The sequence below is a fragment of the Stegostoma tigrinum genome, chromosome 6, assembly GCF_030684315.1.
Source record: "Stegostoma tigrinum isolate sSteTig4 chromosome 6, sSteTig4.hap1, whole genome shotgun sequence".
NCBI classification, from domain to species: Eukaryota; Metazoa; Chordata; class Chondrichthyes; order Orectolobiformes; family Stegostomatidae; genus Stegostoma; species Stegostoma tigrinum.
In genome coordinates this window covers 108,815,089-108,839,358 of record NC_081359.1, presented here as the reverse complement: position 1 = coordinate 108,839,358, position 24,270 = coordinate 108,815,089, and the positions used below count along the sequence as shown (strand labels likewise).

The window sequence follows — 24,270 nt, the reverse complement described above, 5'->3', positions numbered from 1 at the left end:
TATTAGAGTTGTCAGAAACGAGGGGCGCCTGTTATTCAGAGGGACGGAGAAAGCTGTGATTGCTCTTCATAGAGAAGAGAAGCTTTGATAAAAGGTGTTCAAAACGATGAATAATTTCGATAGCGTGACTAAAGAGAAATTGTTTCCAGTTGCAGGTGCATTGGCCACAGAAGATGCATTTAAAAGAGGAACCACAGGAGAGATAAAAATAAATTAATTTTCCACAGGGAGATGTTATGATCTGGAACGTGCTGCCTGAAAGTACAGCAGTAGGAAATTCAATAGTAGCTTTCACAAGGAAAGTGGAATAAATACTTTAAGAGCAACAAACTTGCAGGATGCAAACAGTGAGAATAATTAGACAGCTCTTTCAAAGAGGTAGCACAGGTACAAGAGTTGAATAGTCTTCTTCTGCACTGCATCATCTGATGATTCCATTTTTAAAAAAATTTTAAACACCGATAAATATGTTAACATCACAGGTGACATTGCTCCTTTAGTTTACCCAAAATACAGGCACAGAACTTGATCTTAGAAACCTCACATTTGTAGCGCCACATTTATCTCAATCTCCCCCTCGCTGACTCCACATTATGACCAATTTGTCCCGATTCACACTCCACAATCTTCCCGATTACACCTAAAGTCCTCTCCTCCGCCTCAACTCCACATTTCCATCAATCTTTCCCATGATTCACTCTCCCCATGCCTCCCTTCTGCCACCAAACCTCCCTCACACCCCATGAGTAAATCGAAGACTATCCACCTCGGTGGCAACAACAGGAAGGCAGGATCATTATCGAAATGGTGACAGATGGAGAAACCCGGAGGTGTAACGAGACCTGGGTGTCCTTGTACATCAGTCACTGAAAGTAAGCTTGCAGGTACAGGAGGTGAAAGAGGCAACTGTTGGCCTTCATAGCGAGCCGATTTCCCTGCCTCAATCCAAACATATTTCTCTTACCATAGACCTTTGTCAGATCTTGTCTCTCCAGGGTGGGTGGGAGCTACTGAGAATAGGAAGAAGCAAGGGTTAGGTTGATGGTGGGGGGGTGGGGGCATTGGGGTTGGGGGGGTTTAGCCTACAAATGTAACTCAGCCATAACATGCAAGGACCAATAAGGGTGGTCACAGGAACCTTCTGACCTGGGACTCCAGCCCTCACGCAACACAGGCAATTCTGGACCTTATGTGTCGGCAGAGACTAATCTCTAACCAGTCAAACCCAAGAGGAGCAGATTGAAAGCTGTGAACACACAGCCAAACACTCACCAGTCTAGTGTTGACTACAGGGAAGAGCAATGCCAGAAGAGGTCCATTCAACATGTGCAGGTGTAACCTGGGGGTATAAACACAACATGGAGTTTAATAAATTCCAAGCATAAACAACAGACTGTGGCACAGCAGTGATAACATATTAGCTGAAACTATTTCACAGTATTGCTGTCTTCCCCTATTGATTCTAAATACTTCCTGACACTCTTTGATCATGTAATAATCAGCTGCAATCACCATCACTGAATCCTGCACTGTCAACATCCTGGGGGTTAGCACTGAACAGGAACTGAACTGTTCTTGCTGTATTAAAAAAAAAACGACAAAGAGCAGGTCAGAGTTGAAGAATCCTGCAATTAACAACTGCCCAAAGCCTGACCACCAATGACAAGGCATAAGTCAGGAGTGTGACAGAAGACTGTGGATGGGTGCGGCCCCAACAACACAAGCAGCTCGGCACGATCCAGGACAAAGCAGCCCACTTGAATAACACCACATTTACAAACATCTACTCCCTCCACTACCAACGCTCAGCAGCAGGGTGTATCATCTACAAAATACACTGCAGCAATTCATCAAAATTCCCTAGACGACATTTCCCAAACCTGCACACTGGGAATGTAGCACAGTAGAGCTCAATAACATCTCAAGTTGATGAACGCATCTCAGGTCGCACGTTTCATATTTCTACCACACCCTGGGTGAAAATTTTTTTCTTCAGATCTCCACATCACTTAGTCCTCACCTTGAACTTACGCCGTCTGGTCTTAGACATGTCTAACATGTATTTTAAAATTTTGTTTAGTACACTTGTTCTCTGCAGAGAACGATTCTTTAATTTTTCTTTAACTGGAAGAATGTTAAAGCTTTGGAGAGTGTGCAAAAGAGATTTAATAGAATGATGCCAGGAATGACAGATTTTAGACACAAGGAAAGATTAGAGATTAGGATTATTCTCCTCGGAGCAGAGAAGATTTAAAGGCGACCTTGTTGTGGTTGCCAAAAATTAAAAACAATTTTGACAGGGTTTAAAAAAAAAAGGATATTCTGTTTCGTTGATAAGTCAGTAACTAGGGGTCACAATTTCAACATTGTCAGCAAGAGAGCGAAGAGTGAGATGAGGAGAAACTTCTTTACTCAGTTGTTAGGATTTGGAATGCACTGCCTGGGAAAGTGGTGGGAGCAGATTCGATAGGTTTCAAAAGATAGCTGGAAACATATTTGAACGTGATGAATGTAGAGGGTTACGGAGACAGGCCTGGAGATTGGGACTCAAGATAATGGGAACGGCAGATGCTGGAGAATCCTAGATAAAAAAATGTGTGAAGCTGGATGAAAACAGCAGGCCAAGCAGCATCTCAGGAGCATAAATCTCTGATCTCTGATGAATGGTCTAGGCCCGAAACGTCAGCTTTTGTGCTCCTGAGATGCTGCTTGGCCTGCTGTGTTTGTCCAGCTTCACACCTTGTTATCTTGGAGGTTGGGACTAGCTGGTTAGTTGTTTTGGAAGCCGATATAGACAAAATGGATCAAATGGCCTCCTTCTGTACTGTAGAATTCTATGATTTTATGGTGTGTACATACATGAGTGTGTGCTAGTTTCACTGTTTACTCTTCTAAATAATCCAGTATACTCTGAACTACAGTAATAAGTCCTGCACCTTCATTGAGGGAGAGATAGTAGGAACTGCCAATGCTAGAGAATCTGAGATAACAAGGTGTAGAGTTGGATGAGCACAGCAGGCCAAGCAGCAGAGGAGCAGGAAAGTTGACGTTTCGAATCTGGACCCTTCTTCAGAAAACGAAGGATCCTGACCCGAAACATCAGCTTTATTGAAGAAGTTTTGTTTTATAATTAAAACGTAAAATATCAATTTAAGAAACCTGGATATGTATTTTGAAAGCTATATTAAGTATATAAATAACTGGGTATCTCGATAATTACATCAAGTTATGGTTTACCCAGTTATCTGTAGTTACCACTGGAGTAATGAGACGCACGTAAGACAGCGCACTTCCGTTTCCGCGGTCAAAATACAAGAGATACTTCAAGGATCAAGCAAGGGGAGCAGAAAGAACTTTTAATGTCTTAAAACAGGAAAGATATAAACATCAAAGCATCACAGAGCCTCTTTCAATTGAGATCATGTACAAAGACAGCCAGGCTGCTGCAGGGTACAACAGCACAGTGTCAATTATACTAGATTCAAAATCCTAAAGGTTATACTGATAATGGAGCAGATGCAGGAGTTTAAATGTCACCACAACAGCTGATGGAATTTGAATTAATGAACTGATTAAGAACACAGAAAGAGGCTATGCAGCCCATCATACCTGGTCTGCCATTCAACTAGATCATTACATCAAATGACAGAGGAGCAGAAGTAGGCCATTCAGCCCATCAAATCAGCTCCATCATTCCATGAGATCATGGTTGATCTGATCATTCCCTACTCCATGTTCCTCTCTCGTCCCAATTCCTCAATTCCCTTCCTAATTAAACATCTATCTATACTTTGGTGGCTGATTTTCTACCTCAATGTAATATTCCCACATTATCCCTGTATGTGGAATAAATTTGGAATCTACCAGCCATGGACAGAAATCAGCATGGTAAGTCTAGCTGAGGCAATTACTGCCCCATCAGGCCACTCTCAAAATGATGGAATGAGCTGTGTAACAGTGTTATCAAGCAGCACTGATCTCAGCTTCGACCTACTCACTGATGGGGTAGTCAATTCCTGAGGTTCCTATCGCTTTGGTCCAAACATGGACAAAAGAGCCATCCTTCCTGAATTACAATTCAAGGAATTGGCAGTTCAGTGGCAGACTGTTGTTAATGCATTTCCAAGTCCGTATGGGGAGTGGCTTGGAAGGGATCTTGCAAGGGCTGGGTGTACCCATGTATCAGCTGTCCTCGTTCTTCTAGATGGAAGTGGTCACAGGGTTAGAACTTGGTTCAGTGAGAGAGGAAGGGAAAGCATTCTTTTGGATCGACAGTAACTTACTGGGTTCCACTGTGAAAATCTCTTTTTGCAAGACAAATTCCCTTTAGAAATCTTGACCCTCTTTGTTCTGTTTGAGTTGCAGCTTTGTCTAATTACTTTGGAGCTTGTGTCCTATCTTATTCTTGTTTGTTTAAAAATTCATGCAAACAAACAGATGTAGCACACCTTTGCAGATTTTGATATCTCGGTGAGGCTGGACCATAAATAAGTAAAATCGAACATCACAAGCTGGCAAGAACGCACCAACACCTGCACATCATCAAACCACTGATCCTGACTGGTGTAAAGCTGGCCTTGGTCTACTGGAGGGTCTCGCTTTTTATAAAATGCAAAATAGTGGATATTTTAAATCAGAAAACAATGCAGAGAATGCTGGAAAAACTCAGCAGACCTGGCAGCTTCTGTGGAGAGAGAGAAAAACAGAGTTAGTTTTTTGAGTTAGGTATGACTTATCTTCAGAACAGCCAAGTCACATCACATCCAGGTGGGGACTCGTCAAAAGCCTAGAACATGCTGCCAGGGAATATGGCTGAAGCAGATACAACTGCAACACTTAAGGGGCATTCAGGCAGTCACATGAACAGGCAGGAATAAAGAGATATGGAATGTGTGTGGGTAGGTGCAAATTAATTTAGAATGGCATCACGGTCGACACAAATGGGGGATCAGAGGCACTGTTCCTGTGCTGTACTGTTCTATGTTCTATAACTTTATGAAAATCAGGGTCAGCCTTTTTGTCCTCATTTCAAGGTCTCTTGGTGTTTGGGTAAGGATTCAATAAATTCTACTTTTGTGCTGATTTTGTAAATTAATAACAGCTCTGAACAGTGGTGAACTTGGCAACGATGCTTTTTAACAAAGCAAGTTATTCAATTTTCGAAGTCCAAAGATCAATAAACTGGACACTCAGTGTCTAGCTGAACATAATTATTGGAGTGAAGAAGTGAAAAACTTTCTGGCTGCCCTTGATAGTAATGTGGATACTGCAGCAATCCTTCATGTAATTCACCAGTTAGCTGACCACCTGGAAAGAAGATTTCCAGAAGATGTAATTACGAAAATGGCATGGATTTAACCAGGCTACAAGTGCCAAGAAGATTGATTACAAATGTGAAGAAGACAGTATTGTGCAACTGATATCGAAATATTTCACTTTTATACAAAAAGTGGGGAGATGACGGCCTAGTGGTGACATCACTGGACTGTTAATCCAGAGGCTCAGCGAATGTTCTGGGGGTTTGAGTGAATTCTGCCAGGGCAGATGGTGGAATTTGAATTCAATGATTAAAAAAAAAGTGAATAAAACAAAAAAAATCTGTGAATTAAGTGTGTAATGATGACCATGAAACCACTGCTGATTGCTAGGAAAAACCCATCTGGTTCACTAATGTACTCTAGGGAAACTGCCATCCTAACCTGGTTTGACCTACATAGGATTCCTGACCCACAGCAATGTAGTTGACTCTTAACTGCCCTCTGGGCAATTAGGAATGGGGAATAAATGCTGATCTAGCCTGTGATGCCCCCATCCCATGATTTTTTTTTTAAAGAAAGGACTTGTAACTGTAAAATAACAAATGGACACTTAATAGTTAATGAATGAAAATTGAAAAATGATACAATATAACTCCCACGCAATAGATGGAATATGTTGCATAAACTACTTCAGGTGCTGCAGAGGTTCCGTAAAAGTTAGTGGGAACTCTTGTTACTATACAACTGCACCACCTAAATCAATACGCTAGTGAGGATGTTAAAGTAGCCCTAGTGAAAATTTTAAGATAAACTCTCAAGAACGTGGGATTAGGATGAGAGAATGTGAAGCTGTTTATGTAATATCAAAAATGCAACATAAAATCACAGTCAGAGTCAAGTAGCGCAGAAACAAAAAACCCTTTGGTCCAACTAGTCCATGCCAAACATAGTCCCAAACTAAACTAGTCCACCCGCCTGCTCCTGGCCCATCTCCCGCCAAACTGTTCCGATTCATGTAGTTATCCAAGTGTCCTTTAGACGTTGTAACTATACCCACATCCACCACTTCCTCAGGAAGTTCATTCCACACACGAACCACCTTCTGTGTAGAGAACTTGGCCCTCGTATTTTTTTTAAATCTCTCTCCTCTCACCTTGAAAATATGTCCCCTAGTCTCAAAGACCCCCATCCTAGGGGAAAGACACCTACCATTAAACCCTAACTACATCCTTCATGATTTTATAAGCCTCTGCAAGGTCACTTCTCAGCCTCCTACACTTGTCTTTACGGTGGAGAAAGAGTGAAAACTCAAAAGACACTTTGCAGGTGAAAGAGTCCAAAGCAAAAAAAGTGAGTAAAACCCTTAAAATTAAAGACAGATCACTAAGGAGTGACACAGGGTGGGATTCCTTCAATCAAAGGGCAGTGTAAATCCTAAGAACTATTGAAATCCATGGAGATCCTTTGGAAACTTCAAAACAGAGTCGTAGACTTTTATTCACAAAAAAAGTATTAATGATATGGAAACAAGGTGGATAGACAGCATTATTGAATACTGGGGTTCCTTAAAAACTAACTTGTTTTGATATTTACTGTAAAGCACTTGATTCTAGTAATAAAAAGTTATTAAAAAGAGTTACTTAACGTTCCAAAATTCCAGCACAAAAACAAAGGGAAGACTTAAGAAAAAAACAGTCACACTGCTGGTTAAACTACCATGAACAACATATCAGGCACCAAATACACCCTCCTATTAGTGCGTTGTTTTTGAAAGTGGGAAGGTTTTGTTCTTAGAAAGAATAGTAAACTAATCGTCAGATGGAGGTGGGCCAAGGGGCAATGATCATCCAATATCATGACTGGCTGTCCCATGGCCATTGACCAAAAGGGATCTGACAATTGATTGACAAGACTAAAAAAAAAATTGCTCCTAAAAATGTGATAAAACTATAGGTGGAGGCAGAGGGGAGATCTCATCAAGCAGAGCTAGTAGGAAGCAGTGCTCATTATTCTCCATGGTTCAGCCAGTCTTCCTCAGTCAATCCTCACTGGGCCATTCAGCCCATCAAGTCTACACCACCCCTCCAAAAGGATCCCACCCAGGCCAACCCTCCCCCTCTCTCCCCCACAGCCCCCATGTTTCATCCTTGTAACCTTGCATTTCCCATGACTAATAACCCACCTCGCCTACATCCCTGGGCACTATGGGGAATTTAGCATGGCCAATCCACCTAATTTGCACATCTTCAGACTGTGGGATGGAACCACGGCAGCCAGAGGAAACCCACACAGACACGGGGAACATGTGCAAACTCTACACAGACAGTTGTCCAAGGGTGGGACTGAATCCAGGTCCCTGGTGCTGTGAGGCAGCAGTGCTAAGCACTGGGCCACTGTGCTATGTGACTCAAGAATGTTAAATTTCAAACGTATGGGGAAATGATTGCCAGGGACAAGTGTGGCTGAAAACAAAACATGAAAACAAAATATATTGTCACAAGAAATGTAATCATAGCACCTTTCACAATCGAGTGAACACAATTACCTCTAGGTCACTTTGAAGGATAGAATTATCAGACATCAACTGGGTTGAAACATTCTCTTTATTTACTTTCAATTATAGTCAACACTGAACTAATGCATTTGGATTAGTCACTGAAGTGGCCTCACCATTTCAAAAGACTATAGCACACAGGTCACTATTTTACAAGCAACTTCAGCTCAAGAGAGAAATCAGTAAAATATACAAGTTAGTCTTGGTTTCTATTCAATGTGGAACGTTGAGAAGGGATCTGATTGTCTGTTCCTGTTAATTTCCTGAAGGCTTCACAGTAGATAAAAAGATAAAACTATTTCTACTGATTAGGGGATCCTAGAACTAGGGAGCACAGTCTGAGAATTAGGGCCAGGCTGTTCAGGAGAGATGTCAGGAAGCACTTCTACACACCAAGGGTGATAGAGGTTTGGTACAGTCTTCCACAAATGTTAGCAGACGATACTGGATCAGTTAAAAGCCGAAAAAAAACTGCAGATGCTGTAAATCAGGAACAGGATTTTCCAGCATCTGCAGTTCCCATTATCACAAAATGAGAAGTTGCTGGGAAAGCTCAGCAGGTCTGGCAGCATTTGTGACAAGGAAAAGTCACCAGACCAAAAATGTTAACTTGGATTTTTCTTCACAGATGCTGCCAGACCTGCTGAGCTTTTCCAGCAACTTCTGTTTTTGGTACTGGATCATTTGTTAGTTTTAAATCAGAGATTATTTTTTTTGGTAAACAATGGTATTAAGGGATAGGAGGTGAAGACAGTTTTATGCAGTTAGATTCCCTACAGTGTGGAAACAGGCCCTTCGGCCCAAAATGTCCACACCACCCTTTGAAGCATCCCACCCAGACCCATTCCCCTGAACACTACGGGCAATTTAGCATGGCCAATCCATCTAGCCTGCACATCTTTGGACTGTGAGAGGAAACCGGAGCCCCCGGAGGAAGCCCACGCAGACTCGGGGAGAATGTCTGTGTGGAGATTGCACAGTCGCCTGAGGCTGGAATCGAACCTGGGTCCCCGGTGCTGTGAGGCTGCAGTGCTCACCACTGAGCCACCGAACCACCCCAAAGACCACAGATCAGTCACAATCTCACTGAAAAGTGGATCAGGCTCAAGGGGCTGAATAGCCTACTCTTGTTCTTATGTTCCTATCTTCCATGTGAAAAGCAACTAGACTGCTTACTCCAATTACCGTTAGATACCATTTAATGGCTATCACAGTTGCTAGGGATTGAATTAATGGATTTATTTATTAATACCCAAACTGGAATCGTTGGACTGCGGGATCTTTGAACCTTATCTGATATAACTGGGCTCGTTTTTGGACTGACTCATCTGGTCTGGCTGGGTTTTTTTTTATTGTTATTCATTCACAGCCTGTGGGTATCACTGGCCAAGCCAGCACATATCACCCATCCCTTGCTGCCCAGAGGGCAGCCAAGAGTCAATCACATTGGCTGTGGGTCCGGAGTCACATATAGGTCAGACTAGTTAAAGATGACAGGTAAACAGCTCACGTGCTAACTGCTCAGCAACTGAACTGCCCTCTTGGAGCATCCAAACTATCAAAGATTGGCCCTTTTACATATGGGCCAGGATGCAGTGTGTAATTGTGACAATAGTTGCACACACTGGGACTGTAGCACAGCACAACTGAACAACACACTGAGTTGGTGATGACAACACATTAGCGACATGCCACCCCAGCTACGAGGATTCTAATTTTTAGCTTCCCATTAGTACAGAGGACAATCACATCGGTTGTCATGCTGTTATGTTAGTCCTTTATGCTCAGAGTTGGAACAGTGGGCAGAATCCAGCCAAATCTTATTTACTAACCTATTTATCCACTGCAGGGAAATAGGGTGAAGGCGGGATCCAAATCCAGCAATAACTGGACAATACCCAGGCTTTGCTGAAAAGTGGCAAGCAACATTCACGCTACACAAATGCCAGGCAATGACTATCTCATTGCCGCCTCCCCACCTTGACATTCAAATGGCATTACCACACCGGAATCCCCTATCAACATTTTAGGGCTCACCAGAAACTGAACAGGACTCATCACAAATACAGTGGCTACAAGAGCAGGTCAGAGGTTAGGAATACTGCAGCAAGTAACTCACCTCCTGACTCTCTAAAGCATGCCCACCATCTACAAAGCACAAGTCAGGAAGGTGATGGAATACACCCCACTGGCCCGGATGACTGCAGCCCCAACACTCAAGAAGCTTGACTTTGCCCAGGATAAAGCAGCTCCTTGATTGGCACCTCATCCACAAGCATCCACTCCCCCCAGCAACGACGGTCAGTAGAAGCACCTACAAAATGCACTGAAGAGATCAAAGATCCTCAGACAGAACCTTCCATACCTTCATCCATCTAGAAGGACAAGGGCAGCAGTTACTTGGGAACAAAAACGGAGTTGCTGCAGAAGCTCATAGGTCTGGCAGCAGCTGTGAAGGAAAGATCAAAGTTAATGTTTCGGGTCCAGTGACTCTTCCTCAGAGCTGATGATGGCGGGGAAAATAGCAGTTTATATGGAGAAAATAGGGAGATGGGTAGAGTAGGGAGTAAATGATAGGAGACCCCAAAGAGAGAGAAAGACAGTTGGACAGACAAAGGAGTTGATAATGATCAGGCTGGGAGGGTGAATAGTTGTTAATCGGGACTATTAGTGACTGACAGCAGGGGGTGTGTAATTGCAGGCTATATGGTAACATGGCCTGGTGTGTGGGGTAGGGAGCTGGGACATGGGAGAGTTTAGGCCCTAAAATTATTAAACTCTATAACGAGTCCAGAGGGCTGTAGGGTCCCCAAGTGGAAAATGAGGTGTTGTTCCTCCAGCTTGCGTTGGGCTTCACTGGAACACTGCAGCGAGCCAGAAAGAGATGTTGGCCTGGAGGCAGGGTGATGCATTGAAGTGGCAGGCAACAGGTAGTTCAGGGTCTTTTTTGCAAGCAGAACGTAGAGTCTATGCTTTGTTTCTCCAATGTAGAGGGAATCACATTGTGAGCAGCAATCGCAGAAGACTAGATTGTGGAAAGTGCAGGTGAAGTGTTGCAGAATGGTCACTGGACCCAAAACGTGAACTGTTTTCTCCTTCACAGATGCTGCCAGACCTGCTGAGCTTTTCTAGCAACTTTGTTTTTGTTTCTGATTTACAGCATCTGCAGTTCTTTTGGTTTTTATATTGTAAAGGGAGTGGTGACCAACAGGTGAACTGGGACCAGCCCCACTTTTGAGGGGCTTAAAACCTTGTTGCAACGATGCACAAGCTGAACATGAGCAAATTAAAGTGACCTTTCACACGGAGGACAAGGCAATGTCACCTGATGGCATGAAGGTGCTAACTATCTCTGAGGAGAGCCAGGAGGGGGCACGAGAAAGGCTTGGCAGAAGGAATCCGGGAAAACACAAAGGCATTTTACACTTACGTGAGGAATAAGAGAATGATCAAAGAAAGAGTAGGGGCGATCAGGGATAGCATAGGGAACTTGTGTGTGGAGTCTGAGGAGGTAGGGGAAGCCCTAAATGAGTTTTTTGCTTCTGTCTTTACGAAAGAAACAAACTTTGTAGTGAATGAAACCTTTGAAGAGCAGGTGTGCATGCTGGAATGGATAGAGATAGAGGAAGCTGATGTGCTGAAAATTTTGTCAAACATTAAGATTGACAAGTCGCCAGACCCGGACCAGATTTGTCCTCGGCTGCTTTGGGAAGTGACAAATGCAATTGCTTCGCCACTTGCGAAGATCTTTGCATCCTCGCTCTCCACTGGAGTCGTACCTGAGGACTGGAGAGAGGCAAATGTAATTCCTCTCTTCAAGAAAGGAAATAGGGAAATCCCCGGCAATTATAGACCAGTAAGTCTCACGTCTGTCGTCTGCAAGGTGTTAGAAAGGATTCTGAGGGATACGATTTAGCATGGCTTGATCAAATACAGTCAACACGGCTTTGTGAGGGGTAGGTCATGCCTTACAAACCTTAACGAGTTTTTTGAGGATGTGACTAGAAAAGTTGATGAGGGTCGAGCTGTGGATGTGGTGTATATGGACTTCAGTAAGGCATTTGATAAGGTTCCCCATGGTAGGCTCATTCAGAAGGTCAGGAGGAATGGGATACAGGGGAACTTAGCTGCTTGGATACAGAATTGGCTGGCCAACAGAAGACAGCGAGTGGTAGTAGAAGGAAAATATTCTGCCTGGAAGTCAGTGGTGAGTGGGGTTCCACAGGGCTCTGTCCTTGGGCCTCTACTGTTTGTAATTTTTATTAAAGACTTGGATGAGGGGATTGAAGGATGGGTCAGCAAGTTTGCAGACGACACAAAGGTCGGAGGTGTCGTTGACAGTGTAGAGGGCTGTTGTAGGCTGCAGCGGGACATTGACAGGATGCAGAGATGGGCTGAGAGGTGGCAGATGGAGTTCAACCTGGATAAATGCGAGGTGATGCATTTTGGAAGGTCGAATTTGAAAGCTGAGTACAGGATTAAGGATAGGATTCTTGGCAGCGTGGAGGAACAGAGGGATCTTGGTGTGCAGATACATAGATCCCTTAAAATGGCCACCCAAGTGGACAGGGTTGTTAAGAAAGCATATGGTGTTTTGCTTTCATTAACAGGGGGATTGAGTTTAAGAGTCGTGAGATCTTGTTGCAGCTCTATAAAACTTTGCTTAGACCGCACTTGGAATACTGCGTCCAGTTCTGGGCGCCCTATTATAGAAAAGATGTGGATGCTTTGGAGAGGGTTCAGAGGAGGTTTACCAGGATGCTGCCTGGACTGGAGGGCTTATCTTATGAAGAGAGGTTGACTGAGCTCGGTCTCTTTTCATTGGAAAAAAGGAGGAGGAGAGGGGACCTAATTGAGGTATACAAGATAATGAGAGGCATAGATAGAGTTGATAGCCAGAGACTATTTCCCAGGGCAGAAATGGCTAGCACGAGGGGTCATAGTTTTAAGCTGGTTGGTGGAAAGTATAGAGGGGATGTCAGAGGCAGGTTCTTTACGCAGAGAGTTGTGAGAGCATGGAATGCGTTGCCAGCAGCAGTTGTGGAAGCAAGGTCATTGGGGTCATTTAAGAGACTGCTGGGCATGTATATGGTCACAGAAATTTGAGGGTGCATACATGAGGATCAATGGTCGGCACAACATTGTGGGCTGAAGGGCCTGTTCTGTGCTGTACTGTTCTATGTTCTATGTTCTATGTTCTATTGCTTACTGGCAGTTCTCTGAGCCACGAGGACTGTGCATTCAGGTCCCACTCCAGTGATTTGAGGCTATCACTTGCTGCTGAGGTTACTGCCCTTCAGATAAATGCAAGGCCCCACCTGTCCTCTCAGGTGGCAGCCATGACAGCATCTCAAAGACAATTGGGAAGCCCCAGTCAATAAATGTGGAGCTGGAAAAGCACATCAGGTCAGACAGCATCTGAGGGGCAGGAAAGTCAATGTTTCCATCCAAAATCCTTTGTCAGGATACCTATCAGAGGCGTTCAGCCTGAAACGTTGACTTTCCTGCTCCTAGGATGCTGTCTGGAAAAGGACTGGAACAAGGAAGTCATACATCCATTATTCATCTGACATCTTACGCCGGTTTCAAAACTCCCAGTTTACTGGCTCCAGCTACCTCCTCTTTACCACAGATGTGAAATCCCTTTACATATCCATTCCCCACCAGGAGGGTCTTAGGGCTCTCCGCTTCTTCATGGAGCAAAGACCTGAACAATCCACATTGACCACCACCCTCCTCCACTTGGCCGAGCTTGGCCTCACCCTCAACAACTTCTCTTTCAACTCCTCTCAGTTTCTTCAGGTAAGAGAGGTTGCCACGAGTACCCGCATGGGCCCTAGTTACACCTGTCTCTTTGTGGGATACATGGAACATTCCTTGTTCCAGTCCTGTTCCGGCCCCCACCCACAACACTTTCTCTGATACATCCACGATACCGTCGGTACTGCTTCCCTCTCTTGTCAACAATTGGAAAACTTCATCAATTTCACCTCCAGTTTCCATCCTGCCCTCACTGATCTATCTCTGACTCCTCCCTTCCTCGAAATTTGTTTCCATTTCTGGGGATCGACTAGTCACTATTATCCATTACAAACCCACTGACTCCCACAGCTACCTAGACTATACATCCTCATACTTCCTGTAAAGACTTCAACCCATTTTCTCAGGTCCTCTGTCTCTGTCATATATGTTCAAACATGGCCAACTTCTACAAGGGAGCCTCCGAAATGTCCACCTTCTTCCTCAACTGAGGATTCCCCAGCTCTGTTGTTGACAGCGCCCTCAACCAGGTCCGACCCATCTCCTGCACTTCAGCCCTCACCCCTTCTCTTCCCCTGCAACAGCGATAGGGTTCCCCTTAACCTCACCTACCATCCCACCTGCATCCATATCCAGATCATCAGATGCCATTTCCGCCACCTCCAGCAAGATGCCACCAGACACATATTCCCCTCCCCTCCCTTGTCTGCCTACCATAGGGACCATTCCCTCCGGGACACCCTGGTGCACACTTCCTTCACCCCCAACACCTCCGCACAGCCCTACAGCACCTTCCCCTGTAACCGGCGAAGGTGCAACACCTGTCCATTAACCTCCTCCCTTCCCAGTATCCAAGAGCCCAAACATGCCTTCCAGGTGAAATAACACTTCACCTGCACTTCCCAGAATCTAGTCTACTGCATTCACTACTCACAATGTGGTCTCCTCTACATTGGGGAAATGAAGCGTAGACTTGGTGACCACTTCATAGAACACTTGCGTTCTGCTCACAAAAATGACCCTGAGCTACCTGTTACCTGCCACTTCAATGCACCACCCTGCACTCTGGCCAACATCTGTCTCTGGCTCGCTGCAGTGTTCCAGTGAAGCCCAACGCAAGCCGGAGGAACAACACCTCATTTTCTACTTGGGGACCCTGCAGCCTTCTGGACTCAATATCGAATTCAATAATTTTAGGGCCTAAACTCTCCCATGTTCCAGCCCCCTACTCCACACACCAAGCTTTGTTACCATATAGCCTGCAATTACACACCCCATGCTGTTTGTCACTAATAGTCCCCATTAACAACTATTCACCTTCCCAGGCTGATCATTAGCAACTCCTTTGTCTGTCCAACTGCCTCTCTCTCGTTGGGCTCTCTCCCATCGTTTACTCCCTACATAGAACACAGAACAATACAGCGCAGAACAGGCCCTTCGACCCTCGATGTTGCACCGATCTGTGAACTAATTTAAGTCCCTCCCCCTACACTAACCCATCATTATCCCATATGCTTATCCAAAGACTGTTTAAATGCCCCTAATGTGGCTGAGTTAATTACATTGGCAGGCAGGGCATTCCACGCCCTTACCACTCTGAGTAAAGAACCTGCCTCTGACATCTGTCTTAAATCTATCACCCCTCAATTTGTAGCTGTGTCCCCTTGTACAAGCTGACATCATCCTAGGAAAAAGATTCTCACTGTCCACCCTATCTAATCCTCTGATCATCTTGTATGTCTCTATTAAATCACCACTTAGCCTCCTTCTTTCCAATGAGAACAGACCCAAGTCCCTCGGCCTTTCTTCATAGGGCCTTCACTCCAGACCAGGCAACATCCTGGTAAACATACTCTGTACCTTTTCCGATGCTTCCACATCCTTCCTGTAATGGGGCGTCCAGAACTGCACGCAATATTCCAATCCACAATAACCCCATCCACCTCCCTATTTTCTGCATATAAACTGACATTTCCCAGCCACCATCAGTTCTCAGAAAGGGTCACAGGACCCGAAACGTTAACTCCGTTTTCTCCTCCACAGATGCTGCCAGACCTGCTGAACTTCTCCAGCAACATTGTTTTTGATCCTGACTCTCAGGATCCACAGTTCTTTCAGTTTTTAGATACTTGGGAACACTGCTCACCTTCAAGATCTGCTCCAAGCTAATCACCATCATGACTTGGAAATATAAATTGGTCGTTCCTTCACTGTCACTGGGTCAAAATCCTGGAATGCCCTTTCTAAGGGCACTGTGGGTCAACCGACACAGATGTGGACTGCAGCGGTTCAAGGCGGCAGCTCACCCACGCTTTCTCAAGGGCAACTCAGAGCAAACAATAAATGCTGGCTCAGCAAGCAACACCCACATCCCAGAAGTAACACTGCACAGATAGATAGGTGATGTCTCTCAGCCTGAGTCCCCTTGTTTGCTTCCATGCTGTGACCATATGACACCTCAGCACAACTCCTGAAGCCAAGAGGCCGCGGTTGCAATTTTCTCAACTTTGATATCGTTTAAAGAATTCAATTTCTCCTGTGTGCCTGCGTCAAGGTACTCAGCACGTGCCTCATTCTTCTTGCATTTAGTGCTTCCTTGAAATCCAATCTGTGTCCTCTGCCCCTTTGATTATGAAAGAGGCCTTAACACCCAACAAAGACAAGGCAAGCAAGGAAAGGTGGCACTTCATGCTCAGAGATTGCTGCTGTGCAGGGAACATTTAAAAGCTACTGGAATGAGGCTCTGTTATTCTGGTCATGTTCAACACAGCCCTAACAGAAGAGGGGGCAGGGTTGGGGGGGGGGGGCGGGGTGTGGAATGGGTCCCACATGAATAATGAAGCAGTGCCGAGGGCAGGAAAAAAACCCCACTTCAAACGGAATTTCAAATTTTAGCGTTGAAAAGCTATAAATCCAGCATTTGGTGGAATGTCCAATCCCATGGAGAATGCACCAGGGAACCATTACAACAACTTCACTCCCGCTACACACACACCCTCAGTGTTTTGTTCAGTGCAAAATGGCAGCAATCCTGGCCATACTGCTTTTAACTGCACACAAATTAATAATTAAAACCACGAGTCATACTCACCTGAAGAGAATCAAGACAGCAGGGCAAGGTGGACAAGTAAGTAGGATTATCTGTAATAAAAGTACATCCAGTTAATCCGTTGTATGCATTCTTAAATGTCAAGAGAACGAAGACTGATTGTACAGCAGTAAAGGAGATCCTTTAGAATGGTACCGGGGTGAGGGGCTTCAACTATGTGGAGAGACTAAAGGATTTGGCACTTGTTCTCTACAGAGTGGAGCAGGTTTTAAGGGAAATTTAATCATGAATGCATTCGATACATTAAACACAAAGAAACTATCAACAAAATAGTCAGTAAGTAGAAGTCAGAATCAGTAAATGTATAGGCAGTGAGAGAGAGGCAGAGCGACAGCAAGAGAGAAAAACAAAAGGGGGAGCTTGAGTCAGAACGAGAGAGAGAGGCCAAGTGAGTAAGACACAGTGAAAGCAGGAGTGTGCGTGTGCGTGTGTGAGACAGAGTGTATGTGTGGGGTTGGGGCGATGTTTTGATTGAAAGGATGGAGCACCAATTTTCAAAAGGGATCACTTGAGATAAATGCTTGAGAAGGAGAGCTATCTTGTGGGAGGGATACTGGAGGTAGTGCAGAGAAGCTTCACCACAGGAATGGAGGTATTTCGTAATGAGGAGAGGTTGACTAGGTTGGATCTGTAATCATTGAGGTTTAGAACAAATGAAAGGCAAACTTATTGAAACAGACAAGAGGCTTGATAGGGTAGAAACTGAAACCTGAAGCTTGCCCAAAGATGACCATGTAACCATCTGGGTCACTCACGGTAATCTCCTGTCCTTACCTGCCCGGACATATATGACTCCAGAGACATAGTCAGTTAATGTCTTAACTGTCCTCTGGGCAATTCGCAATGGGCAATAAATGCTGATGTAGCCGGCAATGCCCAGATCCCATGAACAAAAAAAAATACTCAGCACAAGACTGCAGGTGACACTCATATGCATTCACAAAACAATCAGTATCCAGCTCTTTACAACCAATGCGATATCTCCTTTCTTGAAGCCATAAGACTAAAAATACATATATTTAGTACCTCTGTAAAACTGTTCTCTAGTCATTAACAAATTTTGTTAAAATTAAAAGAAAGTAGATAGGATAGCAAAGGAGGCATTTGAAATGTTTGTCTTTATTGCGCAGTGCAGAGAGCATAGGAATTGGGAGGTCATGTTGCCGCAGTAGAGACATTGTTTCGACCACTTTTGGAGTAGTGTGTGCAATTCAGTTCTCCCTACTTTAAGAAGGATGTTGTGAAACTTGAAGGGGTTCAGAAAAGATTTACAAAGATGTTGCCAGCGTTTGGAGGATTTGAGCTGCGGCAAAAGGCTGAAATAGACTATGGCTATTTTCCCTGGGCTGTCAGAGGGTGAACTCAGAGGTTTATAAAATCATGACAGGCATGGATAGGGTGAATAGGCAAGGTCTTTTCCCCGGGGTGGCAAAGTCCAAAACTAGAGGGCATACGGTTAAGGTGAGAGGGGAAAGGTTTAAAAGGGGCCTAAGGGGCAACTTTTTCACACAGAGGGTGGTGTGTGTATGGAATGAGCTGCCAGAGGAAGTGGTGGAGAATGGTACAATTACAGCATTTAAAAAGACATCTGGATGGGTATATGAATAGTAAGGATTTGGAGGGATATGGATCAAATGCTGGCAAATAGGGCTAGATTATTTCAAAATATTTGGTCGGCATGGACAAGTTGGACCACAGGGTCTGTTTCTGTGTTGTACAATTCTGGCTCTACAATAAAGTTACCTTTTATAAATAAAAACAACACCCTGAAGATTATAAAATGTGAGGCTGGATGAACACAGCAGGCCAAGCAGCATCTCAGGAGCACAAAAGCTGTCGTTTCGGGCCTAGACCCTTCATCAGAGAGGGGGATGGGGGGAGGGAACTGGAATAAATAGGGAGAGAGGGGGAGGCGGGCCGAAGATAGACAGTAAAGAAGATAGGTGGAGAGAGTGTAGGTAGGGAGGTAGGGAGGGGATAGGTCAGTCCAGGGAAGACGGACAGGTCAAGGAGGTGGGATGAGGTTAGTAGGTAGCTGGGGGTGCGGCTTGGGGTGGGAGGAAGGGATGGGTGAGAGGAAGAACCGGTTAGGGAGGCAGAGACAGGTTGGACTGGTTTTGGGATGCAGTGGGTGGGGGGGGGGGGGAAGAGCTGGGCTGGTTGTGTGGTGCAGTGGGGGGAGGGGATGAACTGGGCTGGTTTAGGGATGCAGTAGGGGAAGGGGAGATTTTGAAACTGGTGAAGCCCACATTGATACCATATGGCTGCAGGGTTCCCAGGCGGAATATGAGTTGCTGTTCCTGCAACCTTCGGGTGGCATCATTGTGGCAGTGCAGGAGGCCCATGATGGACATGTCATCAAGAGAATGGAAGGGGGAGTGGAAATGGTTTGCGACTGGGAGGTGCAGTTGTTTGTTGCGAACTGAGCGGAGGTGTTCTGCAAAGCGGTCCCCAAGCCTCCGCTTGGTTTCCCCAATGTAGAGGAAGCCGCACCGGGTACAGTGGATGCAGTATACATCTGCCAATGTGGTATACTGCATCCACTGTACCCGGTGCGGCTTCCTCTACATTGGGGAAACCAAGCGGAGGCTTGGGGACCGCTTTGCAGAACACCTCCGCTCAGTTCGCAAAAAACAACTGCACCTCCCAGTCGCAAACCATTTCCACTCCCCCTCCCATTCTCTTGATGACATGTCCATCATGGGCCTCCTGCACTGCCACAATGATGCCACCCGAAGGTTGCAGGAACAGCAACTCATATTCCGCCTGGGAACCCTGCAGCCATATGGTATCAATGTGGACTTCACCAGTTTCAAAATCTCCCCTTCCCCTACTGCATCCCTAAACCAGCCCAGTTCATCCCCTCCCCCCACTGCACCACACAACCAGCCCATCTCTTCCCCCCCACCCACTGCATCCCAAAACCAGTCCAACCTGTCTCTGCCTCCCTAACCGGTTCTTCCTCTCACCCATCCCTTCCTCCCACCCCAAGCCGCACCCCCAGCTACCTACTAATCTCATCCCACCTCCTTGACCTGTCCGTCTTCCCTGGACTGACCTATCCCCTCCCTACCTCCCCACCTACACTCTCTCCACCTATCTTCTTTACTCTCCATCTTTGGTCCGCCTCCCCTTCTATCCCTATTTATTCCAGTTCCCTCCCCCCATCCCCCTCTCTGATGAAGGGTCTAGGCCCGAAATGTCAGCTTTTGTGCTCCTGAGATGCTGCTTGGCCTGCTGTGTTCATCCAGCCTCACATTTTATTATCTTGGAATCTCCAGCATCTGCAGTTCCCATTATCTCTAACACCCTGAAGATTGTTTGCTTTATCAAAATAGCAAACTCTTAGCCAGAAGAAAAACACAAAACTTCTGAAGTACATATTTCTGTCCAACTCTTTGCAAACACTTCAGAATGGCATTCCAGTGTAACCAGTATGTTTGTTTGCAGATAAGGCTGGTTTTCACTCTGGGTGGCCCCAGAAGTTCCACACAAACACAGAAACCTGGAGCAGGTGTAGCCCATTTAGCCCTTCAAGTCTACTCTGCTATTCAGTTTGATCATGGCTGATCCTGCATCTCAATACCATTATTTAATTTTCTCCCCATGCCCTTGGGATGCCTTGAAAAGCTTAATATTTAATCAATCTTTTTCTTTAATATCTAGTGACCTGGCCTACACAACCTCTAAGGGTAGAGAACTGACCACCCTTTGAGTGAAAAAATATTTCTTGAGGCTGTGTCCTCCTGCTTCGAGATTCCCCAACCAAGAGAAACAGCCTCCCTGCATCTTAGGGTCTGTCTAGATCCCCTCTGATCCTTCTAAACTCATGAATACAGGTGCAGTCAAACTGGTCTCTCCCCCAGGACACTCTAGCCACCCCCTGCACATGACTCCAAACCCACAACAATATCTTGTTAAAAGCTGAGTGAACCTCTGCTTTTGGGCAAGGAGACCAAAACTACACACAATACTCCAGGTGTGGTCTTACCAAGGCTCTGCATAACATAGTGAGGAATCCCTACTTCTGAACTCAAATCCTCTTGCAATGAAGGTTAATATACCATCTGCCTTCCAATTTGCTAGCTGTACCTGCCTGTCTACTTTCACTGATTCATGTACAAGGATACCCAGATCCGTTTGGGCACTTGCACTGCTCAATACATCACGATTTAAATAACAATCGGTCTCTCTGGAAAGATAAACTTCATATTTAACATGATATATTGTGTCTGAAAGGAGTTTGCCTGCTCATTTAACTTGTCCAGATTTTGCTGAAGCCTTGCATCTTGCTCAGAACTCATTCCATCTCATTTTGCATCAAACTTGGAAATATTGCATTTTGTTCCCTCATCGAAGCCATTTGTAGATAGGCTGTAAATAGCTGGGCTCCATTAGTAATTGTCCGCCATTCAAAATAAAAACCATTTATTCCACTCACTACTTCCAATCTCAAGCAATTCTCAATCTAAGTCAAAACGTTACCCCCCAAGGCCATGCATTTTAATTGTGGCCCCTGACGTGTATTTATTCTACTAGTTCCATTCTCAAAACAGTCTACTCAATTAATTAAACATGAGAGATAACTGGAGCTGCAAATGCTGGAGAATCCAAGATAACAAAGTGTGGAGTAGGAAGAGCACAGCAGGCCAAGCAGCATCTTAGGAGCTCCTAAGATGCTGCTTGGCCTGCTGTGTTCATCCAGCTCCACACTTTATTATCTTGGATTCTCCAGCATCTGCAGTTCCATCATCTCTAATGATAGAGTCACATGTTCAAATTCCACATGGTCAGCTGGTGGAATTTAAATGCCATAAAGTAATAAGTTTAGTTAATGAATAAAAATGTAGAATCAAAAATTAATCCCAGTAAGGTGACTCAACTGTTGTAAAATTCCATCCAGTTAGAAACAGAAAATAATAGAAGCAGCAGGCCATTCGGCCTTTCGAGCCTGCTCTGCCAATAAATAGGATGGCTGATCCCACTCAGTTCCCTGTCCCCACTTTCTCTCCGTATCCTTTGATCTCTTTGGCCTCAAGAATCATATACAGCTCCTTCATGAAAACATTTCTGGTCTTAACTGCTTTTGTGGCAGAGAATTCCACAGGCTCCAGACTCTCGGGGTGAAGACATCTATAGAACATAGAACATTACAGCACAGTACAGGCCCTTCGGCCCTCGATGTTGTGCCGACCTGTCATACCGATCTCAAGCCAATCTAACCTACACGATTCCATGTACGTCCATATGCTTATCCAATGACGACTTAAACGTACCTAAAGTTGGCGAATCTACTACCGTTGCAGGCAAAGTGTTCCATTCCCTTACTACTCTCTGAGTAAAGAAACTACCTCTGACATCTGTCCTATATCTTTCACCCCTCAATTTAAAGCTGTGCCCCCTCGTGCTCGCTGTCACCATCCTAGGAAAAAGGCTCTCCCTATCCATCCTATCTAACCCTCTGATTATTTTATATGTTTCAATTAAGTCACCTCTCAACCTTCTTCTCTCCAATGAAAACAGCCTCAAGTCCCACAGCCTTTCCTTGTAAGACCTTCCCTCCATACCAGGCAACATCCTAGTAAATCTCCACTGCACCCTTTTCAAAGCTTCCACATCCTTCTTATAATGCGGTGACCAGAACTGTACACAATACTCCAAGTGTGGCCGCACCAGAGTTTTGTACAGCTACAGCATAACCTCTTGGTTCCGGAACCCGATCCCTCTATTAATAAAAGCTAAAACACTGTATGCCTTCTTAACAGCCTTGTCAAACTGGGTTGCAACTTTCAAGGATCTGTGTACATGGACACCGAGATCTCTCTGCTCATCTACACTACCAAGAATCTTACCATTAGCCCAGTACTTTGCCTTCCGGTTACTCCTACCAAAGTGCATCACCTCACACTTGTCTGCATTAAACTCCATTTGCCACCCCTCAGCCCAGCTCTGCAGCTTATCCATGCCTCTCTGCAACCCACAGCATCCTTCGTCACTATCCACAACTCCACCAACCTTCATCTGCAAATTTACTAACCCATCCTTCTACGCCCTCATCCAGGTCATTTATAAAAATGACAAACAGCAGTGGACCCAAAGCCGACCCTTGCGGTACACCACTAGTAACTGGTCTCCAGGACGAACACTTCCCATCAACTACCCAACCTCTGTCTTCTTTCAGCAAGCCAATTTCCGATCCAAACTGCTACATCTCCCACAATCCCATTCCTCCACATATTGTGCAATAGCCTACTGTGGGGAACCTTATTGAACGCCTTGCTGTAATCCAATACACCACATCAACCAGTTTACTCTCATCTACCTGTTTGGTCACCTTCTCAAAGAACTCAATAAGGTTTGTGAGGCACGACCTTCCCTTCACAAAACCGTGTTGACTATCCCTAATCAATTTATTCTTTTCTAGATGATAGCGAGTTTTGAGAATGTTTTTCTAGATGATTATAAATCCTATCCCTTATAACCTTTTCCAACACTTTACCAACAACTGAGGTAAGGCTCACTGGCCTATAATTACCAGGGTTGTCTCTACTCCCCTTCTTGAACAGGGGAACCATATTTGCTATTCTCCAGTCGTCTGGCACTATTCCTGTAGACAATGACGAGTTAAAGATCAATCCCAAAGGCTCGGTAATCTCCTCCCTGGCTTCCCAGAGGATCTGGCTGTGAGTTTGCTCACTGAGCTGGAAGGTTAGTTTTCAGACATTTCGTCACCATTCTAGGCTAGCTTTCTGCCTGTTTGTCCACCAGGATACATGAACATCAACTAGCCACAAAACGACAAGACCCACCATCACTAGTATCCTTACATACACATGAGGAAGGGCACCACTTTGATTGGGACAACACATCCATCCTAGGACAAGCCAAACAGAGACATGCACGAGAATTCCTAGAAGCATGGCATTCCAACCGGAACTCCATCAACAAACACATTGATTTGGAGCCAATCTACCATCCTCTGAGAAAAAGAACAGGAAATGACATCACCAACCCAAGGAAACCTAAACAGATAAATAGAAAGCGGGACATAACACCAGCGCTTCGTCGGAGGCTCACTGATGATGTTACCTAGAATGGTGACGAAACATCTGAAAACTAACTTTCCAGCTCAGTGAGCAAACTCACATCCAGAGCCTCAACCTGTGATACAAATCTTCTCAAAATTCCCAGAGGATCCTAGGATAAATCCCATCCGGCCCAGGGGACTTATCTATCTTCATCCTCTGTAGGATTTCTAATACTTCTTCCTTGTGAACCTTAATCCCACCTAGACTAGTAGCCTGTATCTCAGTATTCTCCTCGACAACATTGTTGTTTTCTAGAGTGAATACTGTTGAAAAATATTCATTTAGCGCTTCCCCTATCTCCTCTGACTCCACACACAACTTCCCACAACTATCCTTGATTGGCCCTAATCTTACTTTCGTCATTCTTGTATTCCTTAAATACCTATAGAAAGCCTTAGGGTTTACCCTGATCCTATCCGCCAACAACTTCTCATGTCTCCTCCTGGCTCTTCCGAGCTCTCTCTTTAGGTCTTTCCTGGCTACCTCGTAGCCCTCAAGTGC

The 24,270-nt window shown here is 44.9% G+C and overlaps 1 protein-coding gene across 1 annotated transcript in view; it reads right to left on the bottom strand.

The window, feature by feature from the left end:
- LOC125453090 (transmembrane protein 164-like) overlaps positions 1-24,270 on the bottom strand; it is a 50,184-nt gene that overhangs the window by 11,718 nt on the left and 14,196 nt on the right. Inside the window, exons 2-3 of the mRNA XM_048532188.2 lie at positions 16,664-16,713; positions 1,273-1,339 (exon numbers count right to left, since the gene is read on the bottom strand). Of these exons, the coding sequence (XP_048388145.1) occupies positions 1,273-1,339; positions 16,664-16,713 (117 nt within the window). The remainder of the gene's footprint in view (positions 1-1,272; positions 1,340-16,663; positions 16,714-24,270) is intronic.